At 38.1% G+C, this 21660-nt stretch overlaps 1 protein-coding gene across 1 annotated transcript in view; it reads right to left on the bottom strand.

The window, feature by feature from the left end:
• Nucleotides 1-744: 744 nt before the first annotated feature.
• CPE (carboxypeptidase E) overlaps nucleotides 745-21660 on the bottom strand; it is a 41939-nt gene continuing 21023 nt past the window's right edge. The window contains exons 2-9 of the mRNA XM_031614295.2: nucleotides 14206-14402; nucleotides 12086-12253; nucleotides 11421-11538; nucleotides 10220-10402; nucleotides 6225-6364; nucleotides 4258-4357; nucleotides 2549-2667; nucleotides 745-1456 (exon numbers count right to left, since the gene is read on the bottom strand). Of these exons, the coding sequence (XP_031470155.1) occupies nucleotides 1358-1456; nucleotides 2549-2667; nucleotides 4258-4357; nucleotides 6225-6364; nucleotides 10220-10402; nucleotides 11421-11538; nucleotides 12086-12253; nucleotides 14206-14402 (1124 nt within the window). The 3' untranslated portion in view covers nucleotides 745-1357. The remainder of the gene's footprint in view (nucleotides 1457-2548; nucleotides 2668-4257; nucleotides 4358-6224; nucleotides 6365-10219; nucleotides 10403-11420; nucleotides 11539-12085; nucleotides 12254-14205; nucleotides 14403-21660) is intronic.

The following is a 21660-nucleotide window of genomic DNA, read 5'->3' as shown; positions in this document are numbered from 1 at the left end:
TCCATATCAAATACCTGATCTTGGATTAAAATAGAGCAGCAATAGTGTCAAAACTTTCAATGAGATGCTTAGCTGAAGTAAAGCAGCAGTTTCAGAAGAACTGTACCAAACTTGTACCCACTACAGTTCACATGTAATTCTCTGACCCCACAAGTTTCACTCAACTCAGACAAAGTACCAAAGCAAGGTAATTAAACTATAGTATACTTAAAAAAAAAAAAAAAAAACAAAAGAAAAGGAGGAAGGAGGACTTTTTTTTTTTTTTTTTTTAAATCAAAGTTACCTTTTTGGTCAAATTTCACCACTGATAAAATTCTCAATTACCTATTTGCATCTAGATCCCACTAAGACTAACCAACATAAGAAACAAAGTTGGAACAAAAGCAAATAGTGCTTGGCTTGTGAAGCTAAATACTTATCACCCATGATTCTCAGTTCAGTGTCTGAACTTTGTGTAAAGTCTGGTAGCTTTCAGTGACCATACGAGCTTTCAGCAGATTATCTAGGCAGCACTGATACATTTAGAGTTTGTTGGAAAGGCAGGTATATAATTTCAACTGATATGATCTGAAATTCCTTTTTTCTCGATGGAAAACAAACACAAGTAACATATCAACAAGATGCACAAGCTTTTCTTCTTTGTCCATTCAGAATTTTTAATTTGGCTAGTAAATAATGAGAAATAACTTAAACCTGATCTTGAGATCATTAACAGTTTAAGACAAAAGCTCTTAATTCTTGAAATCATTTCATGCTGTCTTTAATAAAAGAGTTAATGCAGATTCTTTCTGCTTCCTGAAATGAAGTGAGAAGTTTATGGTTCTTACATATTTGAACAGTCCCAACACCAGAGACACACAAAATGTTATAATGTACTTTAATCATTACACCACCACATTATTATTATAAACCTTTTCAATAACACTCAGTATAGAACTCAGTAAAGAGCACTGTCTACTACTATGCACTGTCAAATATTTCTGGTGGTACTGGGAACTGACTACAGTGTTTTATTTATTTTTTCTTAAATCAAAATTTAACTTACACATTCTGAACTTGTACATAATACACAAGATTGTACTTCCATATAGGCTGCAGAGACATTCACTCTTTTTTTTTTTTCTGATTTGTATATAAGAGTAAATTTTCTATAACAATATGAAAGAAAATTAATAACTTATGTATCTAGCTAGGCGTTTAGTATTTAATTTTTAATCATATTAATCAAAAGATGACTGAAAAAAATCGAAGTTAAATATTGTGAAGTGCACAAAATCTAAAATATAGGGACTTTCCACAGTACATTATACTAAATCAACATATAACAGACTCAAAGCTGAAAAGCCAAAATCTTCATTTAAAAATTTAGCGTTTCTGACATCATTTTCCACCATTCCATCAGCTCTTCTTTCTCCTCTTCTTTTCTTTCAGACAACGACTCCAGTTCAAAATCAACCTGAATAAGAGAAGCAATCAAAATACTGGTAAGAGAAAGAAGTGTGTGCTTTTAAGAGTCATTTACTAAAAGTTGTTTAACACTGCCATAGGCCCTAGGGAAAGACTTTCTATTTTAGGATTTATTCCACAGCCTCTTGTGCCTGATTAAAGTATGTGCAACACTTCCATATCAATACAATAAACATCCATAAAGCACACAGAGGTGCATAATAAAATTTCCAAAAGAATCCAGCTATCTTTGGCTTGTCCTAAGACTTCAAAAACGACAGGGCAAGGCAATGAAAAATAATTTATAGGTACGTGCATCTTCTAGCATATAACATGCATCTCTTTCAGATAATGCTAACACCTAGCAGGGCAGACTCCCAACATACCAAAATACATACTCTATTTTATGTCATTAGGAAAATCCAGGGAGCTTTTCTGGCATATGGTTCACTACTGTGGATATGACATATGAGCACAGTAAATTCCCAGTGTATGTTACACACTGAAGAAATAAGCATCTATTGTAAGTTTTAGGAGCAGACTCCATACCCACATGGAGGATGAATAAAAAATGCTTCTGAACTCTTAAAACGGAGCCTCAGTCTTATTCACCATACACACTGGGTATGAAGCACAGCTCCATCACTGTCTTTCTGCACAGAGCTGAGGACAGTTTTTAACCTGTGCAGGTAGTCACTTGACAATCTAGACTAAAAAGACAAATGAAAATCTCAAGACTGCTTACTCCTTATGCCACACTACTTAGAGATATGCTGTGATTGCCTGATTTCCTAGCCACATAGCTACTAATAAAAAAGAACAAATATCTCAATATCACCTTTCTCTGTGCCAGCTCATTTCAAATGAGACCATAAGGAAAAGAAATGAGTTTAAATGAGACTGTTCTCCGTGGCTTACACAGCAAGTACTAGAAAAGCAGATTTCCAGACTGGCTTCTAAAACAGTATAAAATATTCTGAAAAATAATCTCTAGGCTAGGCTACACATATCAGAAAGGAGGAAAAAAAAAAAAAAGTTTGCTTTTTTGTTTTGTTTGTTTCAATATAATAGATGCTAAACAGACATGCATATGATCACTTACCACAACAGCAGGACTAAAGGGCACAGCTACTTTTTTAGTTATTGCTAGATAACCTGGTGCTGAGGCTGTGAGTTTGTAGTTTCCAGGCACAAGCAGTCTCCAGTAATCACCATCCTTGGCTACACAGAAGATGAAAGAAATAAAATCAAATAAATATGCATGAAATGAATTACGCAGCCAAGGAACAGGGACTGTCTAGCTTGTCAGCAACTGCTGTGTTCCTGTCAGCTTTCTTTCAGCTGTCTGAAAGAAATCTTCTGTAAAGACTGTATGAATATATCACCACAGATTTTCTTCTTTTCAGGTTAACACAACAAGCATTTTTAATTCTGAGGTTGTGCTGTATCCTCCTTGAAAGACTTTGCCTTCTGAAGCTGAAAGCTCTCAGCACACTGAAGAAAAGGGCAATTTGGGACATTATCCCAGTATAAAAGTGCTTCTCCAGCTAATGCACAGCCTGTTTTAAGCATCTGAGTTTGCCTGCAGTGCAACGTAGATTATTCACATCCTTCACTCAATATTCTGCAAATTCAAATTGAAATTGATTTTATTCTCCTCAGATTCAAATAAATGCGACCACTTTTCTCAAGCTATAGTGCAGATAAAGCTATAAATGATCACACCCTGGAATATTCCATATATAATGTCTCTGAAAATATCCAATCATTTCAGTATCTAGGCAATGTCTAGGGCTTTTTTCCTTCTATTTAACTGAACAAAGAAATGAAAGCTTGATCCACCAAGGTCCAGAATATCTCTTTGCACAGCTTATTCCATCATTTTTATCCCTAAAAATTACTCTCAGCCTTACATCTTTTTGCTTTCCTACACACTGTGAAAGAAGGTGGCTAATGTTACTGTGGGCTGCTCTCCTCTTTAGCAGAGATGCTGCCCTCTTGAAGGTGATGTGAGAACACAGCAGAGCCAGCTGAGAGTCTGCCAATCCCATATCATGGCATTCTGTACCTCTCTAAGAGTACAGTAAGACATATCAATGGAAAATGACCATAATGTAAAATACAAATGCTTTATTATGCATGATCTTTTTTTTTTTTCCTAAAAAGTATCTTGTAAAAATAAAAGTTTTTAAAACTTGTCGTTTAGAATAAGAAAGCACAGTCAACAAGGAAGACTGCAAGTCAGCATTGTGAAAACCACCTTTGAACTCTCTCCTTGAATAAAGCACAACACCAGCCAAAAGCTGACCCAATTTTCTGTGAATACCAACGTGACATTTTTCTCTTTCAACTGCCCTTCTTAAAAAGAAAAGAAAGAAAAGAAGTTCAGACATGATGAGGTATGTTCACATTGTAATTTAAGTTCTGGACTGCAATTTAGCCTTTCAGCTCAAAACAGCACTGCTAACAGCATTGCCAACAAAACTTGAAATTCTGGCAGATTTGTGAAGCGCCACCACAAATCAGAAGACAAAATAAGCATGAATAACCAACAGCCATCAGTAGCACTTCACAACAGAGATCCATTAAGCCCCAGCAACTGTTCTTCATCTCCTCTGACAGCAAAATACTAGCGGAATATTCATGACATCCTGCAGGCAAGGAGTTTCTTGGGGCACAACATGTTTTCCTAGGTTCAAAACTATCGTACCTTTAGGCATCAGTTAATAAGATCTGAAATGACTCCAGTCTGCAAAGGAAAAAACGTGGCAGTATATTCCAGCACTTAGCTTCTTGAGGCACAAAACTTACCTGATGTAATGTCATGGCTTATCCCCTCCACAGAAATTGTAGCATTTGCTATTGGATTGCCCTGAAGATCTTTAACAAAACCCTTCACTCCTCGGTGAATCTGAAATAATAAAAGGCAGAAGCACATGCAAAATCATTTAACAGTTCCTAAGAGAAGTAATTTGCATCAGTATATTGATATATATCATATAGATATATCTAAAGATGCATGCTGACAACTATCAAGGATAATTCTTAATAATTATATAAATATATATATATATTCCATTAATAGGTCTTTAATTTTTCTCTATTTAATAATGATTAAACATCAAGGTAAAAGAATTCAGCTGATAGTTATTCTAATTCCTCCACGTTATGCAAACATTTTTCAGAAACACACATCAAATCACAAAACATAAACACTGACTTGAAAGCACTGGTGACTGGGAATTAATAAATGTGCTGAAAATTTTTCAAAGACAGGCTGAAAATAAAATTTGAAAAATAGAAGTTTCACCAACTGTAAGAATTTAGGGCAGGCAATGGATAGAAATGCTTTTAAGTCAAACACTAACAAGGTTAAATGTGGGTACTTGGGCTCTTTCCCAAAATGTCCAGGGCTTGAGCTGAGACCACCTGGAGTCACAGCACTCCCCACTGAGCTGCAAAAGAGCTACAATGGATCAGGTCTTTGTTCCTTCTTGCCTCACAGGCAATATGCTCCAGGCTGCAGCACAGCATCCACTGAGCTTTTGGGATCTCCAGCTGAAAACCTTCTCTGTTCAGTTTCAGTGACTGAACCAGATTCCCTCATTTCTTTAAAATCAAAGGAGGAATAGCAGTGGCACTGATGTTTAAGGTTAACACTTGAGAACAGGGACCAAGGTTCACCATCACTTCTCACTTTCTCCCAAGAAAACACCAGGATTATCTGAACTCTGTTCCTAGTGAAATTAAAGCACTGGTGTGACTACAGTATGTGAGGAGACCAGATTGGCTGAGAAAAGCAGAAAGTACACATTAGCACTGTACTGGCAATCACGAGGGAGCTGGAACACTGGGCTGGTCTTGTTACTTTCTAAGATGCCAGGCAGATCATCTGAACTTCAGAGATAAAACCAGCAGCTCCACAGGAGCTAGGAAGTTGACAAATCAATCTCTTACACATTAGTAATTAGGAACATGCAATGACACCACAGTTTTAAATGATACAAAGAAAATTAACCCATGCAGCCAAGGAGCTGAGCAACATCTAGATAGCTGAGACGTGGATCCCATGATAAATTCCAGCCCACATACTACTTTCAAAACTGTTTAACTCAAGCATTTCAAATGATGAAGTATTTCACATTTCTAGCTACGTAAAGTGGTAAATTCTTGAAGAAGAGAACATATTACTTGACCAACTCTGCCAACAAAGTATGTTTCTGATTTCATAATCCCAAGTGTGCAGCCATTGATGCCAACAGATACATCTGTGATCTTTAAGTAACAATATCCAGATTTCAGAAATTTGAAACTGCCTCAGTTTGGCAGATACACTCCCTGATGTTATACTGAGCTGCCACCTGCAGCCTAACCTGGTCATCTAGGCTCCCTTGTGCATTCAGCCATTCATCCCATCTCCTGTACACACACACTTTTATCTGTAGAGGGCAATTTATCTCCTTGTGCACACATCAATGCTGGTGGGATGGATTTATACCCTGGAGATGTGTATTAGTAACCATTCAGGAGGTCAACTTAAGTTAAATATCTGTAAAAACTGTAATGGATTCCATTTTTTTTTTTCCTTTCTTTTCTTTTTTTTTTTACACCCTTACATTCAGAAGAATCACACAAGATTATAACCTGGGAGACATGTAAGAATTACGTACTGATCAGATTAATATGAGATATCAAAGTAGATGTTCACTCAGCACAACGTTCAGAAGTTTCACATACCATAACTAGAGTTTTACCATTCTTTTTCTTTTTTTTCTTACCTGCTCAATGTAATTGATGAGGGAGTTCTTGTTGTCCTCCCAGTAGCCCTTCAGAGTTTCTTCAGGTGGGAATTTTTCACAGCTAAGCTCCACTGTGATTTCAAAGCAGTTGCTGCTGAGGTAATTGAAATCCTGCATTCCTACAATGCCAGAAAAGAGTTATGAATGGATTCTGCATCGTTCCTAAGTAACTGGAGCAAAGAGGGACATGTGAGATGCTGGACATACTAAGAAAATAATAGCTATAAGTACAATTGGTACAGTTCTATTTAATCAGCTTAGTTCTGAATTGAATGATGTTACAACAGAGAAACTAACAAAACACTTAACCCTCCAAAACACTTCCCTCCAGGGAAAGTTTAGAAAAGACATGACTATGATGTTGCACCTGACCTGCATGCTCCTATCTGACACATGTTTTTCAGTTGCTGGCATAAAAACAACTTTTTTTTTCCTCACTGGGAACTTAAAATCGTTTCCAATTATGTCCCAAATGTCTCCTGATGAAAGTAAAAGGTGATCATTTTGTAATTGAAAAAGAATGACAATTAACTGTAGAGCAAATGAAGCATGATAAAATGCCTTTGAAAGAAAGACTGGTAAATACTGGTCAAAAACACGATAAATTTCCTGAATATGTAGTATTTCAACTCAGTAACATTTTACTTGAAATAGCATCTGTTTTCTAAAGAATATTCTGAGTTTGGTCAAGCTTTTGTGCACAGATCTCAAATATATATGATTTTCCACACACACACACACAAAAAGCAGACATGCTACAAATTTTTTCCATATGCAGTATTTTTTCCATAGATAGACTGCAATATCTTTGAAAGAGAAACACTGGACAGAGTTCAATTAATTAAAAGAAATCTCATTATAAATGTACCTTTAACCATACAAATTTAAAAATATATACAATAGCATCATCAACAGGTGTAAAAACCTGGTCAGAATGGCATATTTTGCATTTCTGAGCCACTCCTCTCTCTGCAATGGGAATGTTGGCTACTGCAAATCAGTCAACAGATAACCAAGACAGTTCCAGTTCTGTAAGTGGATTAAGAGCTGGGGGAACATGACTGTCCTTAGGAAGGTTACAATTACATTCTTTGCAGATGCTGATAACAACTAAGCTCTTGCTTTCCCAATCTAGGTAGCAAGCAGTCAGTGGGCTCTCAAATTGAAGGCTGAAGAGAGAAAGGTTACCAAGCATTCTGAGCATCTCCATAGATGCTCAAAGGATTTACAAGTAGCTACTTCATTCAGCCCTGTGTTGATCTGTGTGAGCTACGTAGGAGACCTGATATGATCTCTTTACTAAAGCACTGGCACTATGCAGAGCAATGTCCAGAGAGCTGATGTCACATCCAAAAGAGAACACCAAAGGCAGTGAACAGATTGAGTCAGGAGGGATTTTGTCAACACATACAGATGAAGAGTCTATTTTCTGCCAATCAGGCCACAGATTTTTAACTACTGATAGGAATAGAGACTGTTCAGACTCATTAAAAAAAAAAGTTTTCTATTTTTAAGCCTGTTTAGATGGCTGGAAAATGAGGACACAGAAGGCAAGATGTGCTCCTGAGAGCACATCAGAGCTGTCCCACCATGCAGAATATGCAATGGATCATCCACCTGTACACAGCAAGAGAGCAGCACTCATGAGTCACCCTGACAGCTGACTGCCAGGCAAGTGTTCCAGACAGCAGATAATGCTGCTTTTCTTGATTTTTGCATTTCTTCTACAAGAAAGAAAGAAATAATGAAGAAAATAACATGATGCCAAAGAGCATAACATAATTTTATTGTGATGCCAACAACCCCTGAACACCACTGCTTCAATACTTGGGTATTTTCTCCCTCTCCACCTCCCAAAGCAAGGTGACACCAGGGATGCCCTAACAATTAAGAAGGAACGTAGTTCTGATTTTGTGCAAAACAGTCATACCTCATAGTTTGTTTCCTGGCTCTTGGCATGGTCTCCTGAAAAAAGTTCTGCCTACATCACTGATATACAGGTGATGATCTGAATCTCTGGCATAGAAAATGGGTTAAAGATAATCTGGATTTGAACTATGCCCTACTACATCTGCAGTCTGGTTGTACTGGTCTGGCTACAATTTGCACTCTTTATCTGCCTGTTCAGTACAATAATTAAGTGCAACACCCAATAAATCAACACATTTCAAAAGATTTATTCAACCCTGCAGCAACTTTGATACCACTGCCCAAGCTTCTAACTGCCCTATTCCTCATTGGTATGCACCCAGGATATATCTGAGGTATCCACATCACCACATACCCAAAGCTTCTCATTTTAACAAAAAAAAGTGGAGTGTGATGTGCCATTGGAATCCAGGCATCAGAATTACCAACACTTTGAATTCAAAGCTGTATCAGAAAGCTGGTTGTACTTGAACACATGTAAAGCCAGTAACTTCCAGCAAGACAGGATAGAGCCTTGTTCACAACATGTGCCTCCTACACGTGTTGTATAAAATCCCTAAGAAGTGTTCCTTAGTATTGCTTTCAAAGTTCGTAGCATGAAAGGTAATTGAAGTTAGATGTGAATGAACAGATTGCCAAGAGTGATTTAAGATTATCTGAAAACAGAAAGATTCCTAAGCAATAGCCTACGAGCACAGCAGTGGAAACTGCACTGAAATGCTATTTTCATAATGACATTAGGATCTGATAAGGTTCTGGTGGCACTGTAATGACTGAGCAAGCAGAACATGCTTATGGCTAGTCAGTAATTCATTACTATCTGCTCTTCTCATTTATATTTCCAAATATCTATTCCACACAAAAAGTACATTAAAAAACCATTATTGGTGTTGAAAAGCTTTGCACTTAATAGTGAAGGAAATTCCAAAATTACTACATCATTAATTACAAGCTGATAGAAATCAAACCAGCATTAAAAAAAACCATTTTATATACAAGTTTGTTTTTGCTTGTGGCCTGATGTGGCCTTTTCCTACAGGAGTACAAATTGCTTTTCAATAGCTTACATCACTGCCAACTTTGAGCATACTACCATATGGATAGCAAAATGTCACCAGTACAACAGATGACTTCACTGCCACTTTCTGTCTCCTAAGTGAGCTTTCTAGACTAAAGGAATAAAATTGCAATAAAATTTGAACTAAGTAATGTTTAGTTATTTTCCTTAGCTCTAGATGTTGGAAAGAACTGCTTTCACTGAACTCCTTTTATGTTTTTGTTGTTGTTTTTCTTTTAAGTCACTCTGTCGCTCTTACTACCATGAAGGTTTTGGTCAACAATCACAGCTTGCCAGCTGACTTTTACACTTGGGAAAAACAACAACAAAAAACAAATTCATGCTGTATGGTTCACAGTTATCTCCATTGCATCTCTCCATTTTTTACTGCATCATATTAAGATCATAGATTCTGGTTAGAACTAAGATTCCTTAATTCTTGCTTTTGTACAAATACATGAAAAAGAAAAAAGGGCTCTCTTGGGCAATTTTCAGTCTAATTTAAAATAAGATCCAAAAGAAGGAATTAATTCAAGCTTTCCAACAAGTTTTTCCAGTGGAAAAGTGTTTCTTTGTCATGTGCAGTTTAGTCAGAATGAAAGCACTGCATCAAAACAATGGAAAGAGAGCATTTTCCTTAGAAAAAAAATAGAGGCTAAAAGTTAAGTAGGTCCACATTTTCATAGCTAACATTCAATATTTCACTAAGTTATTTTTTGATTGAACTGACAATTTAATTAAACATTAAATCTTTCAATATTTTGTTCTTTTTTTCCATATCACACAAATTCTGTTTTATCAAATTGTGTGAAACCTTCACACAAAGGGAAACTTTTGCTTTTCGACGATATTTAGAAATGCCTAAATTTTACCCCAATCTCTGGTGTTGCTGTGGTACCAGAGCAGTGATATTCCAGTCTGAGGGAATGAGTTTCCAGAGTGAAAACCCAAGCTTAAAATAACCACCTGAGTCAGCCATGGGTCTCACCTCCTGGGACACTGTACCATGCACCACCATTTGTCGTTCCATCCACAAAGCTGCTGTCGTCATCATTTTTACGACACGGTGGTCTGTTTGGATCAGACATAGCAGGGTTTAAAGATGAGTAACTGCGAGCCAGGCTTTGAAAAATAGCATCATCAGGGCAGGAGCTGTATTCGTGAGCACTGCCTGGGGAGAAAAGAAGGTCCAGGAACAAGAATTACCAAAAAGACAGTCATACAGGCTGGGGTCAGAACCGAGGTTACCTGTGCTGCACCTTCAGGATGGTGCTTGGAAATTCTCTGTCTGCCAGTAAGTGTTCTATGGCACTATCAACTAACAGGGTGTTATTTGAATCACACTAACATTTCTCCAGTCCTTAATCAATTGTCTGTATCAGGCTACCCTGTTATAAACCTGAGTGTTCATATCAGCCTTAATACTTATTAAAATATTCATTTCAATGTGCACCAAAAAATCTAAGGCATTCTAGGCTTTCCATTCTTCTTAAGAAAACAGAACATGGAAAAATGTTTCCACTTAAAAAGCTGTACAGCTTGGTATTCCAAGAATTTGCAATTAAACTATTGCAGGGTAGACTGAAGAAAGTCAATTACCAACAGTATCATCACATCACAATCATTTCAGTGGCAGAAACAGCTGTGTGCTAAATGATAACATCACTACCTCAAAGTGATCCTTGTTTTTATATGACTAATACTGAAGAAACAATAATTGCTGTTTTTATTAGCATATTGCTTTCAGAAATCCTCTTTGTAAAAGTGCAAGTAGAGAAGCCTTAGATCAGACAGACAGTCTAGACACATCTCTCTAGCTTCACTTAGCAAGGTACAGATGGCCTCAGCTAATTTAAGACCTAGGATGCCTTTATTAAATGACAGATCATGATTCCCTCAGGCATTCCATCACCTTTCTGATGCAACTCTAGCAAAACAAGATATCTGTCTTCAAAACTAGATAACATGGTCATACCGTGACTACTTTTAAACATGTTATTAGTCAGTGAGTAACAATTAATGAACCATAAGTCATCACTGTCATTTCCTGATGTTTACAAAGTGGATCTCAGGTAGCACTGATGTAAGTACATGACAACATAATACAGAGCATTGAATAATGTTTATAATAATAAATATGGGGAAAAAAAGCATAGAATAAATATTTCTATCTCCTCATATCTACGTACCACTCCGAGTCTCATCATAAGGGTAGTTTGCAACAAGGTCTCCTCCATGAAGATTGGCAGAGAGCACAAAGGGAATATCCATAATCCAGTGAATGACACCTTTTGTTTCAGGAGCAAGCTTTAACAAAATAGCATTACCAGCAGTTAATTGATTATTTAGTGCAGAGACTTAGTTACTTGCATATACGTGATTTAGTTATTATCACATATGCTGTGAAATCATGTAAAGGAAGAGAGCTGGATTAGTCTTTTACATCAGAACTTGGGTAGATTCATATCAGCCTTAAATCTGGTGTAAATTAGATCAGAATGAGGAAACAGATAAGGTTATCTCAGTATTGTTTTTTCTTCATATTATGATTATATCTAAGCTAAAACTAAAACATAAAACCAAGGATAATAATTCAAAGTATGAGTTGGTTGGACATAGTCCAGTTCTCTGCACTGAAAGTAAAATTACTTCATTGAATAATTTGAATCTGATGATAGAAAAGGGCTATTAATGCCATCGGATCAATAAATTTGAAGTGATGAAAAAAGAGAGAGCAAAACAGTTACACAAAAACAGAATCACAAAGACTGCACACACGGCTTCAAGGGTTGGCTGTGTACGCAAAATGGAAGAGAGAGGCATGTAAGAAACTTGCTCCCCAGCCTCTGCTTACCTTGGGATTCTGGTCCACAGCCTTCTTCATGTTTTTCAAGAGGTGATTGTTTGGGCCACCCTCCTTCTCATTAACATAGACTATCCTATCCAGATCAGGGAAATTTCGGTTCAGATCTATCCCCTGGGCATTACTTCGACCAACAAACCAGTCTTTAAGTTCACCGGGCTAAATGAGGGAAAGGAACAGAAAGAGAAGGGAACTTGGCAGATTCAGGAGGTTAGGTATCAGTTTTTATGTAGGTATATTTACCAATGTAAATTCACATCATGTTCTTACCTTCCACGTTCTCAAGAGTAAGAATGGACCACGTGGGAGTAAAAGCTAAATAAACCCAAAGTGTCTCAGAGGAGGGAATCACTCCCATTATAACAAGTCTGGACTAAAGACAGGCAAAATTACCATCAGACTTCCCAGTGCTGTGCCTGTTGAGCCTGCCCTCAGGACATGGCTTTTCCCCATTGCCTCATGTGCATGCTTTTGCCTTCAGACCTTATTTCTAAGAGCCTCTGAGCAGCTGTGGGTGCATCCACCAGCTGCAAGGCACATTCGCACTTCCTTCATAGTTCTAAATGGCTTCAGGACAAAGAAGGACATTAATCTTTATTTTTCTTGAGAGTTTTATTTTTGTGGCAACCGTCAGCTTCATCTGCTGCAATGGTGGCACCAAACAAAGATGCAGAGAAAAGTTCTGCAGAATCTTTCAGCTGCTCCTTCACATGAGATGTGATTTTGCAGTAAGGAAATGCCTTCAGCATGCATAGTTTTCCTCAGCTTGTCTCTCTAAGCTCTCAGTGCTCTGTGAAATAGGTTTAGGCAGATTTTTGGTCTTAGCCTTGGGATATATTAAATGCAGTGTCACACACTGTGCGTAAAGATGCTGCTAAATCAGAACTAAAAGCACTAAAAGAAACTGCACTGCAAATCATTGGTAATTTTAAAACAAGACTTGCAAAAGCAAACGTACTCTGGCTAAAAAGTTTCAGATTATCTTATTACTGGATCTCTACAGTGAGAGATTTCAATCAAGTGGAATAATGCACCAATTTGAGGACAACTCCTGCTTTATTACCACTAGAGGGAGACATCCTCATGGACATGGGTTAAAACAGGTCTCAGGTTTTTGAACACCCTCCTAATAGCCTGCTGAATGATGAGCTTAATAGAGTTTAAGTTACTTAACCATAAATAAATAGTCACATTAAAAAAATTCCATATTTATATATCTAAATATATAGAGAAATCAACATGACTTGTAGAACAAGAAAATTGATGTTTTCCTTTAGAATAATAATACACACTAGAAATGTGACAGAACAGTATCCTATTTGTCCTCTATTTGCTAACCATGCACTAATGCTCTTTACTGAGTCTTCATCTTAAACTAAATACTAAATTTTCTTGACTAATAGCACTTAGCTTAACCTAAGTACCTTATGCCTAAAATATAGATTAAGAGTTGTTTTTATAAAAAAACATGGCTTAGATTCCTTGTTTTGAGATATTTCACATAATGCAAATAATTCACATAAATGCATTTAAGTTAGAATATTAGAGGAAACATCAACTTATTTCCTCTCTAATACTTTGGAAACATGATGTTTTCCTGCAAGTTACTTGTTCAGGAAGGAATTTTGGTCAGCAAACTCAGATGAAAGAATAGGCATGAAGCATAAACATCATTACATTTTAAAATGAAGTATATTCATTTAAAACAGAGATGGCTGTCTGTGGAAAGCCCAAGCATGATATCTGCTTTGTTAAAGCCTACTGTACTATTAGACAATAAATTATGCTGTGCTATTCAGTGATCCCCACAGAGTTTATATACTTATAAAATAAATTAAGGTGCCATTTTGATCCTCAGGTTGATACAGAATTACAGAATCACTTGAATAGGAAGGGACCTTTAAAGGCCGTCTAGTCCAACCCACTGCAATGAACAGGGACGCCTACAGTTACATCAGGTGCTCAGAGCCCTGACCATCATGACTTTGAAAGTCTCCAGGGACAGGGTATCCCTGGACAACCTGTGCCACTGCCTCACCATCCTTAGGGAAAGAAACTTTTTCTTTATAACCAGTCTAAAATACATAGATAGATATTGTAGTTTTACAAACCTGCGATGCTGCCTTCTCAAAGCCATCAGGATTCAGAGATGGCATGATATGGATACGTGTGCTATGGATCAGGTTGATAATAGTTTCGTTGCCTTTCTGGTATTCATTACACAAGTACTGAGCCAAGAAGATGAGCAGCTCCCTTCCAACAGCTTCATTCCCATGCATATTCCCAACATATTTAAATTCTGGCTCTCCTGCAAGAGAAAGAAGAAACATGTCTTAGAGTAGCTAAAAAAAAAAACCAGGCATGGACTGCATCACAGTACAACACAGACGACTCTACTGCAGTGACTACATTTTGTCACAGCATCCCCAGGAAGCTACAAGCCTCTTTTAGAAAAGTGGATCTAAATCTTTTTTCTCCTAAGCTCTGGCTAAACAAATAGTAATTTACATTTGGTTGTTCGCCAAAGCCAGACAAAGAATACCAGAGGACAATACCCTATTTCGAAATAAATGCTAATCATAGCCATTAACACCACTATTGTTGAGATATAATGCAATTGATGCCTCAGTAACACAAAAAGGTGTCCTCATTTTAAAATACACAAACTGACACTAACAGAGCTTCTTATCCTTAATGTTCTCGCCAAGATCAGGTTAACCTTGTCCCACTACACCTGCATCAAACTGCAATTCTTCTACCAAAATATTGCCAAGAAACAGCTGCTGATCCTAGTGATCTGAAAAATCCAAAGCAGTTGCTTCAGATATTCAGCTCGGACTTTATAAAGAAAATGCAATGACTTAACTCATGGATCATTTCTGCTGAACGTTCCAAAAAACATTCCATATATGTACCTATTGTACCAACCATAAATTCTAATGAATCACATGAATTATTGTTTTATATATTGAACATATACAAGGATGTTTAATTATGTATTTAATATTGGCTTTAATACATCCTGTATATTTTTATATATTCATTTATCTGTGTATGTTCATATACAAGTTTATATATACGTATATACATTTGTAAGTTCAGTACCTACATAAACATTCCAACATTCCCAAGTTGCAGCCTCGCAATCCTAGGTAGTATTGCAGAGGTCTGAGGTCTCACAGAGCTATAAGGGATTTACCTTCTGAAGGACCACATCTTGGGCTCTAATTCCAGAGGTACTTTAGTATAAATGTAAATATCTGAAGGGGTAGACAGCAGGGAGAGGAAGAGGGTCCCCCTGTACTCCTTGTGAGGCCCCATCTGGAATCCTGCATTCAGGTCTGGGGCTCCCATTACAAGAGCTGTTGCAGTGGGACCAGAGGAAGGCTACAATGATGAATAAAGGTCTGGAGCACTTCTCCTATGGAAATAGGTTGAGGGAGTTGGGCTTGTCTAGTTTGGAAAAGAGAAGGCTCTTGGGAGACCTCACTGCCACTTTCCAGTACTTGAAGGGAACTTACAATCAGGAGGCAGATCAACTCTTCACACAGCCTGAAAGTGACAGGACAAAGCTAAGTGGCCTTAAACTAAGAGGGGAGAATTAGGTTAGGTGTTAGGAAGAAATTCTTTACTCAGAGGGTGGTGAGGCCCTGGCACAGGCTGCCCAGAGGGGTTATGGATGCCCCATTCCTGGCGGGGCTCAATGCCAGGTTTGAATGGGATCCTGGGCAGCCTGAGCTGGTGGGTGGCAACACTGGCCATAGGAAGGGGTTAGAACTAGATGGTCTTTAAGGTCCCCTCCAATCTAAGCCATTCTATGACTGTCTCATAATTAGCCAGAAGGACATGCTCGCTTTTCTCATTATCCTTTTTAGAGTTCACCTGTTAGCACTGCTTGAATCAAACCTTCTGCTGATAATACGCTTCAAATAGTCTCAATAAGCCCTGGGATAGCCTTTAGCACTACCACAATGGCAAATTCAAGGCAAGAAGCATTACACAAACAAGGCCTGAATAATTGCTAATCAAGCACACAGCTGTATCTGCTTACAACTCTTCAGTTTGTGCTTGAAAATCTTAATCCTCTGATAAGGTCCTAGCAGAGCACTATTAATTCCAGGACTTCTTTTCTTCCAGCTAAGGTAGTTTTGTACATATTATTTCCTCACGTCTTTTGCCAGTTAGGTTAAAAAATACTCCAGTTCCAACGAAACAGCATCGTTTTATCTGATATGTACAACTCCATTACTAAAGCCCTCCATTTTCTCTTTAGTCATTCTTATTTACTGTTTCTTCCAATCTGTTAATACCAGGGAATGTAAGAGGTCTAATCATTAAGAGTAATCAGGCCATGCACTCAGCCCAACCCTATTAAATCAGATGGATACTATTTAATAAAATGTGCAGCAGTGCACATCACGAATTCTCATAATTAGAACACTCATGCATATGTATATTGCCATATAACTTATGGGGAAAATTTGTTTTGAAAGATAAGACAAAAGCTTGTTACCATGGCAAACATGAAGGCAGCCACACTTGGCATTTGTGGTTTTCCATAGAACACCATTATGGAAGCCTGAAGGAGAACTCACTTCTCCTGATTCCCAGCCTTATGCATTATTCACTTGCCTTTCTCTTCTTCTCTTCCACCTGAATTTTATAGAATTGGTTCAAATGAAGGAATAAAAACAAATGTTTTCCATGCGGTATCACTTTCTCTCACCAATCAAAGAATTGTTAACAGTATTTATCAAGCTTTTTGAAAACAAGTACAGACTAAAGTGAACCCAGAATAAAGCCTCATTGACCAGTATCTTCAGCTGCAATGAAAAATCTCACGTGGGCACAAAAAGCTGAAAGGAGTTGTGAAAGAGGTAGAGCGAGTCAATGGAATTACAGAAAGTCTTTGCTATGAAAAGTAATTGAAGACAGCTGGCTGGAGGAATAGCTGCTCTTCCCATTAATCCCCTCGTAAGCCATTTAATGCAGCCCTTAATCACCTTTTATAGGATTCCACAAATGTAACTGCCTCACAGAATTCTTATTTTTTAATGAAAGGACTCCGAAAATCTCAATTGGATTATGAACCTTTTAAAAGTTTCTCCAAACGAGCAGAAATGCTTCCCTCCCATGGCAGACAATGGGACACAAATCTTAGACAAGAGGTATAAAAAATAATTTTAAAAAGTCTCATTTATTTGACACCCACACATGCAATAAATAAAATTATCTTAAAGGGCTCCCATGCCCCAAGATATGATAAACACAAAGGAATACACCTGTTGCATGAATATTTAAAATTCTTATTTAGCACTATTAGCTTTCTGACAGCATCTGTATAAAAGACAATCTCAATTCACAGTAACCACGGCAGGTTTTGTGTAACAATGGGAAGATGACATTTATAAACACCTACACACAAATTCAGCCCAGATACAGAGGTCTGTGATAACAAATGAATGGGTGGATAACTAGGAACATCTTCTGGGGCAAGCCGTAAGAAATTAAATGCAGCAATCAACTTCATAAATACCTCGGTGTCTCTCATGACACCTATGCCAGCACATCATGAAGGCTTTTAGAAAGCTTTTACAACCCTCCTTAGGTTGATTGCGTGGTACATTACAACCTGATAAATGTTTGAGGAAAGAGTATTTGGAAATGGCAAGCATTTCTGGGATCTGACAGACGTTGTGAAATGTCACTATTTGCAGTTACAGTCAGCTAAGGTCTTCTGCAGCTTCCTAGGAACAGAAGGAACGTTGTTAATATCAGAAAGGTTGCCTAATTAAAGGTGACTAACCACTGCCATTTTTAGGTGAATGTGTATCTGAAAAGATAGTCATCTTCTAAATCACAGGAGCAAAAAGTTTAGCACTTACTACCTAGGTCACTCTGAAAGTAATGCCTCCAATTTCCATGGAAACCACAATAGATACGAATAGCACAATAAAGCTATTTGATAGAGCACATTCTCCACTACAAAACACTCTTTTTCAATGTAGCCACCACCTGTAGCTCTGCATTTTCATCAATGATGAACAAGAGCCTGCATGCTGCGCTCATGAAAATCTGTACCAGCAGAGGTGACCCACTGTTGCTATCTCTGCTGCTGAAAAACACCACCCACTGCCTCACCGTGCTCACATCTACTCTTTGGTCTCCATCAACGTTCAGCAAGCATCAGTGAACGTCAATAAGTGCCATTTTTTTCCATATGGAGGAATTCAATAACACACCTTTTGTTTCATATGCACTTCTACGTCAGAAGTCATTTTTGTCAGACTGCCCTTCTGCTGCTATCTGTCACACAGCAAAAAAAAAAGTAACAGAATATTGGTGGGAAGGTTCAGCTTCTACTGCCATATCACCAACATCTGCCTCTGATGTTGTGGGCCGACATAATAAAATAGGAGGCACTATTTTTGGAGCATCCCTTGCATATTGTGAGGCAAGGTGAAGTCATTCCACTAGTCAGACTCCAATGTCAAGTAGTTAACCTCAAAACATAAAGTAGTCTACTCATGGAAGTGCAAGCCATATGGAAGGAAAAACTGACTACTGGAAATTTTAGGTCCTTAATGAACTGCTTTGCAAATGAGTATCAAACATCCTAAAGGCTTGAATTTCTAAAGGAAAAGCAGGCAATGATCCTGAAATAACAAACTTAGTGTTCTTGATTACAGTTGCTTTATCTGAAGGTGATCAAAGAATTTCTTATGCTCCACATTTTTGTTAGTAGTTCAAAGAGAAATAAATTCTCTGGAGGGCAACTGTGAGGAAAATCAGGGATTGTAACATGAGTTTCCTCTTTGAACATAAAAATGGCAAGAGGGAAAGAAGAAAATAAATGAGGATAAAACGTAAGAAAGAGTGAAAGGATCAGAAAATTCAGATTTCTATCATTCTGGTCACTAGGCACCTCCAACCTGCCTGAACAGCATTTCAGTGGAAACACTGATCTGTATGACATGTGAAAATGAAGAGCCCTGGAAGACAGAACAGCAGGCAGTATTACTTTCTACATTCTTGTGTAGGCCTTAGGATGTTAGGATGACATTTTCTAAGTAGAGTTGGTTTAATTAACACTGCTGAAAGACAAACTTCTGGGGGTTTCACAGCTGGCTTACAGGAAAGCATAAACGGGTCCATTTGATATTCCTGCCATTAGCTACTACAAAATACACTGGGAACAAAACAATAAGAAAAGATATTCAAGGAACTTTTTGCAAGCTCTTGCTTTAAAACAAAAAACCATGTATTTTTTTCACAGCCATAACTCCAGACCGGTCTGAAGCTGCTTCTGGAAATCTCTGCAACTCTTTAGCACTAGTATTCTATATATTAGGTACGGAAGGGAAATTCTCCAGACATTACCTCATGTTGAAGCTGGTTATTTCCACCATAAGGGTTCTGCGTGACTAGATGCTTTCCTCGTGCTTCCAACAGCCCACTCTCCCTGCTGTCACTACGGGATGTGGCACAGCCACCCACGAGCAGCGGGCACAGCGTCTGCTCTGCTTCTGCAGACCCCATCACAGCTCCCTCCTGCTGCATTCCTCTGCCATGCTTGTGCTGCAGTTGCACAGCACAGCACTGACTGAGGTATGTCTGTGCTAAAGGCCATGTGATGCAGCACAGAGTAGAATATGAATAAGGCTTTCTGCCTAATGCTTGGTTGCATGGTACCGTGCACTAGAATTGATGATTATTGTTTAAATCGTATCTAATTAAACTTACTTACTGCATCAAAATCCTTAACTTAATAAGAAATCCTGAAATATAACAGGCACAAAGCTCTGATTTTGTATAAATGTGTTAAATGACACTCTCGAATTCAAAGCAGATTAGAAAAACACTGGAAGCTTAGAAGTAGCAAATATACATACAGCCAGATTCACCAGGCTGGTTTTGCATTACATTGCATCTCCCATGCTCTAGGATAAACAAACATGTCTTTGCTTTTATAGAATACACTGCTTCATTGGGTAGCAGTTATGGTTAGCTCAGCATGGAGGATGAGCCTCATAAGAGCACTAAATGGGATGCAACAGTTTCAGTTCAGCTTTCTACCTTGCTCAGTAAAAAGAGTGAACTTCTCCATTTAAAACTACATGCGACCAAGCAAATTTTCATTTCAAAGACTTTCCCTGTAACCCTCCAGTTTTGGTTGGCATGTACTGCAAAGATACTTTTTTAAGCCATCAACACATCACCAAAATAGATTTTTTAATGAGGAGAAGGTTGATATATAATTCAGGTATGTACTTACGACAGCTCCTCACTAAGCTCATTTGACAAGCTTTCTTCAGCAAACTACAGCATCAGCTTTTTCACTTCAGCCACAAAAGCTGTTGCCAATCATCAGAGCACTTCAAAAGGCTCGTCTATCCATCCCATTGTTTTTGTAGGCAAAAATGGGAAATTGCAAAGCTAAACTAGTTCAAATGGCTGCTGCCAGCAGGAGACACGTTTGGAACTTCGCGATCTACTTTTCCTCATCCTGATTTTCTGAAGAGACAAAATAAAAGATGGAAATAACCCGTTTATATCCAGATCTCAGGCTCTAGAGTCAAAGAGGAAAGCAGAAATGCTGGACAAAAAAAAAAAAAAAAAAAAAAAGAAAAGAAAAAAGGAACAACAGCAGTTCTCCTTCTTTACTGGAAACATTCACTGGAAACAAACAGATCTACACGGAGCTAGTAGCAAAACCCCTTCTATCTGCCTTAGACTTTCTCCTTTAATCCCAAGGAAGCTTTCTGATACATCATAGTGGCACTTGTTATTCCACTGAGGCTGCACACACTGGACAGTTCTTTCTTACAGGTGATTCAGACATCATTTATCCACCACCACACTATCACCAAGTGGCAAAGCGTGAAAAAACTGTAGGTTGCAGATTTGTGATTCAGATAGAAGGGTGCTGAAGTTGGTCACCAGCAACAGATGGAGAGGGATAAAATTCACCCTAAATATGCATCTGTCACGAGTCTGTCGTGTAGACAAGGTGTCACAAAGTAAGAATAGCTCTTGTGTTGACTTATTTATTTCGTTTCCCATGTCTAGATGAGCTCTGATATTCACCAATGTTTGTTTCATGACTACAGAATCACAGAATGGCTTAGTTTGGATGGACCTTAAAGTCCACCCAGCTCCAACCCATGCCCAGGGCTGCCACCCACCAGGTCGGGCTGCCCAGAGCCCCATCCAACCTGGGCTTGAATGCCTCCAAGAATGGAGCACCCACAGCTCCTCTGGGCAGAGAGACAGGGATTCCCAACTGGCCAGAGAGCTTAAAGAAAGAGTTATGAACTGCCCTTTTAAAATAAATTGCACTAAGAAAGAAATAGGCAAACAGCAAAAGCTAATCACGTTGTTATCTCGTCTCATTGTCAAACAACAATGAAAAATTGACTTGAGATGACTAAGAGAGGACACTATTTACGTCAGAGAACAAGTGATCCGAAATATGCCAGTATCCTTAGAAACCAAGAAAAAAAAAAACCAGGCAGCTTCTTTTAGCCCTAATATTACATCAGCATGATGCTTTTCCTATAAAGGTT

This window comes from Phasianus colchicus, chromosome 4 (genome assembly GCF_987193195.1).
Source record: "Phasianus colchicus chromosome 4, bPhaCol1.hap1.1, whole genome shotgun sequence".
In the NCBI taxonomy this organism is placed as follows: domain Eukaryota; kingdom Metazoa; phylum Chordata; class Aves; order Galliformes; family Phasianidae; genus Phasianus; species Phasianus colchicus.
Note: the sequence above shows the minus strand (reverse complement) of the source record. Positions and strands in the feature narration are given on the sequence as shown.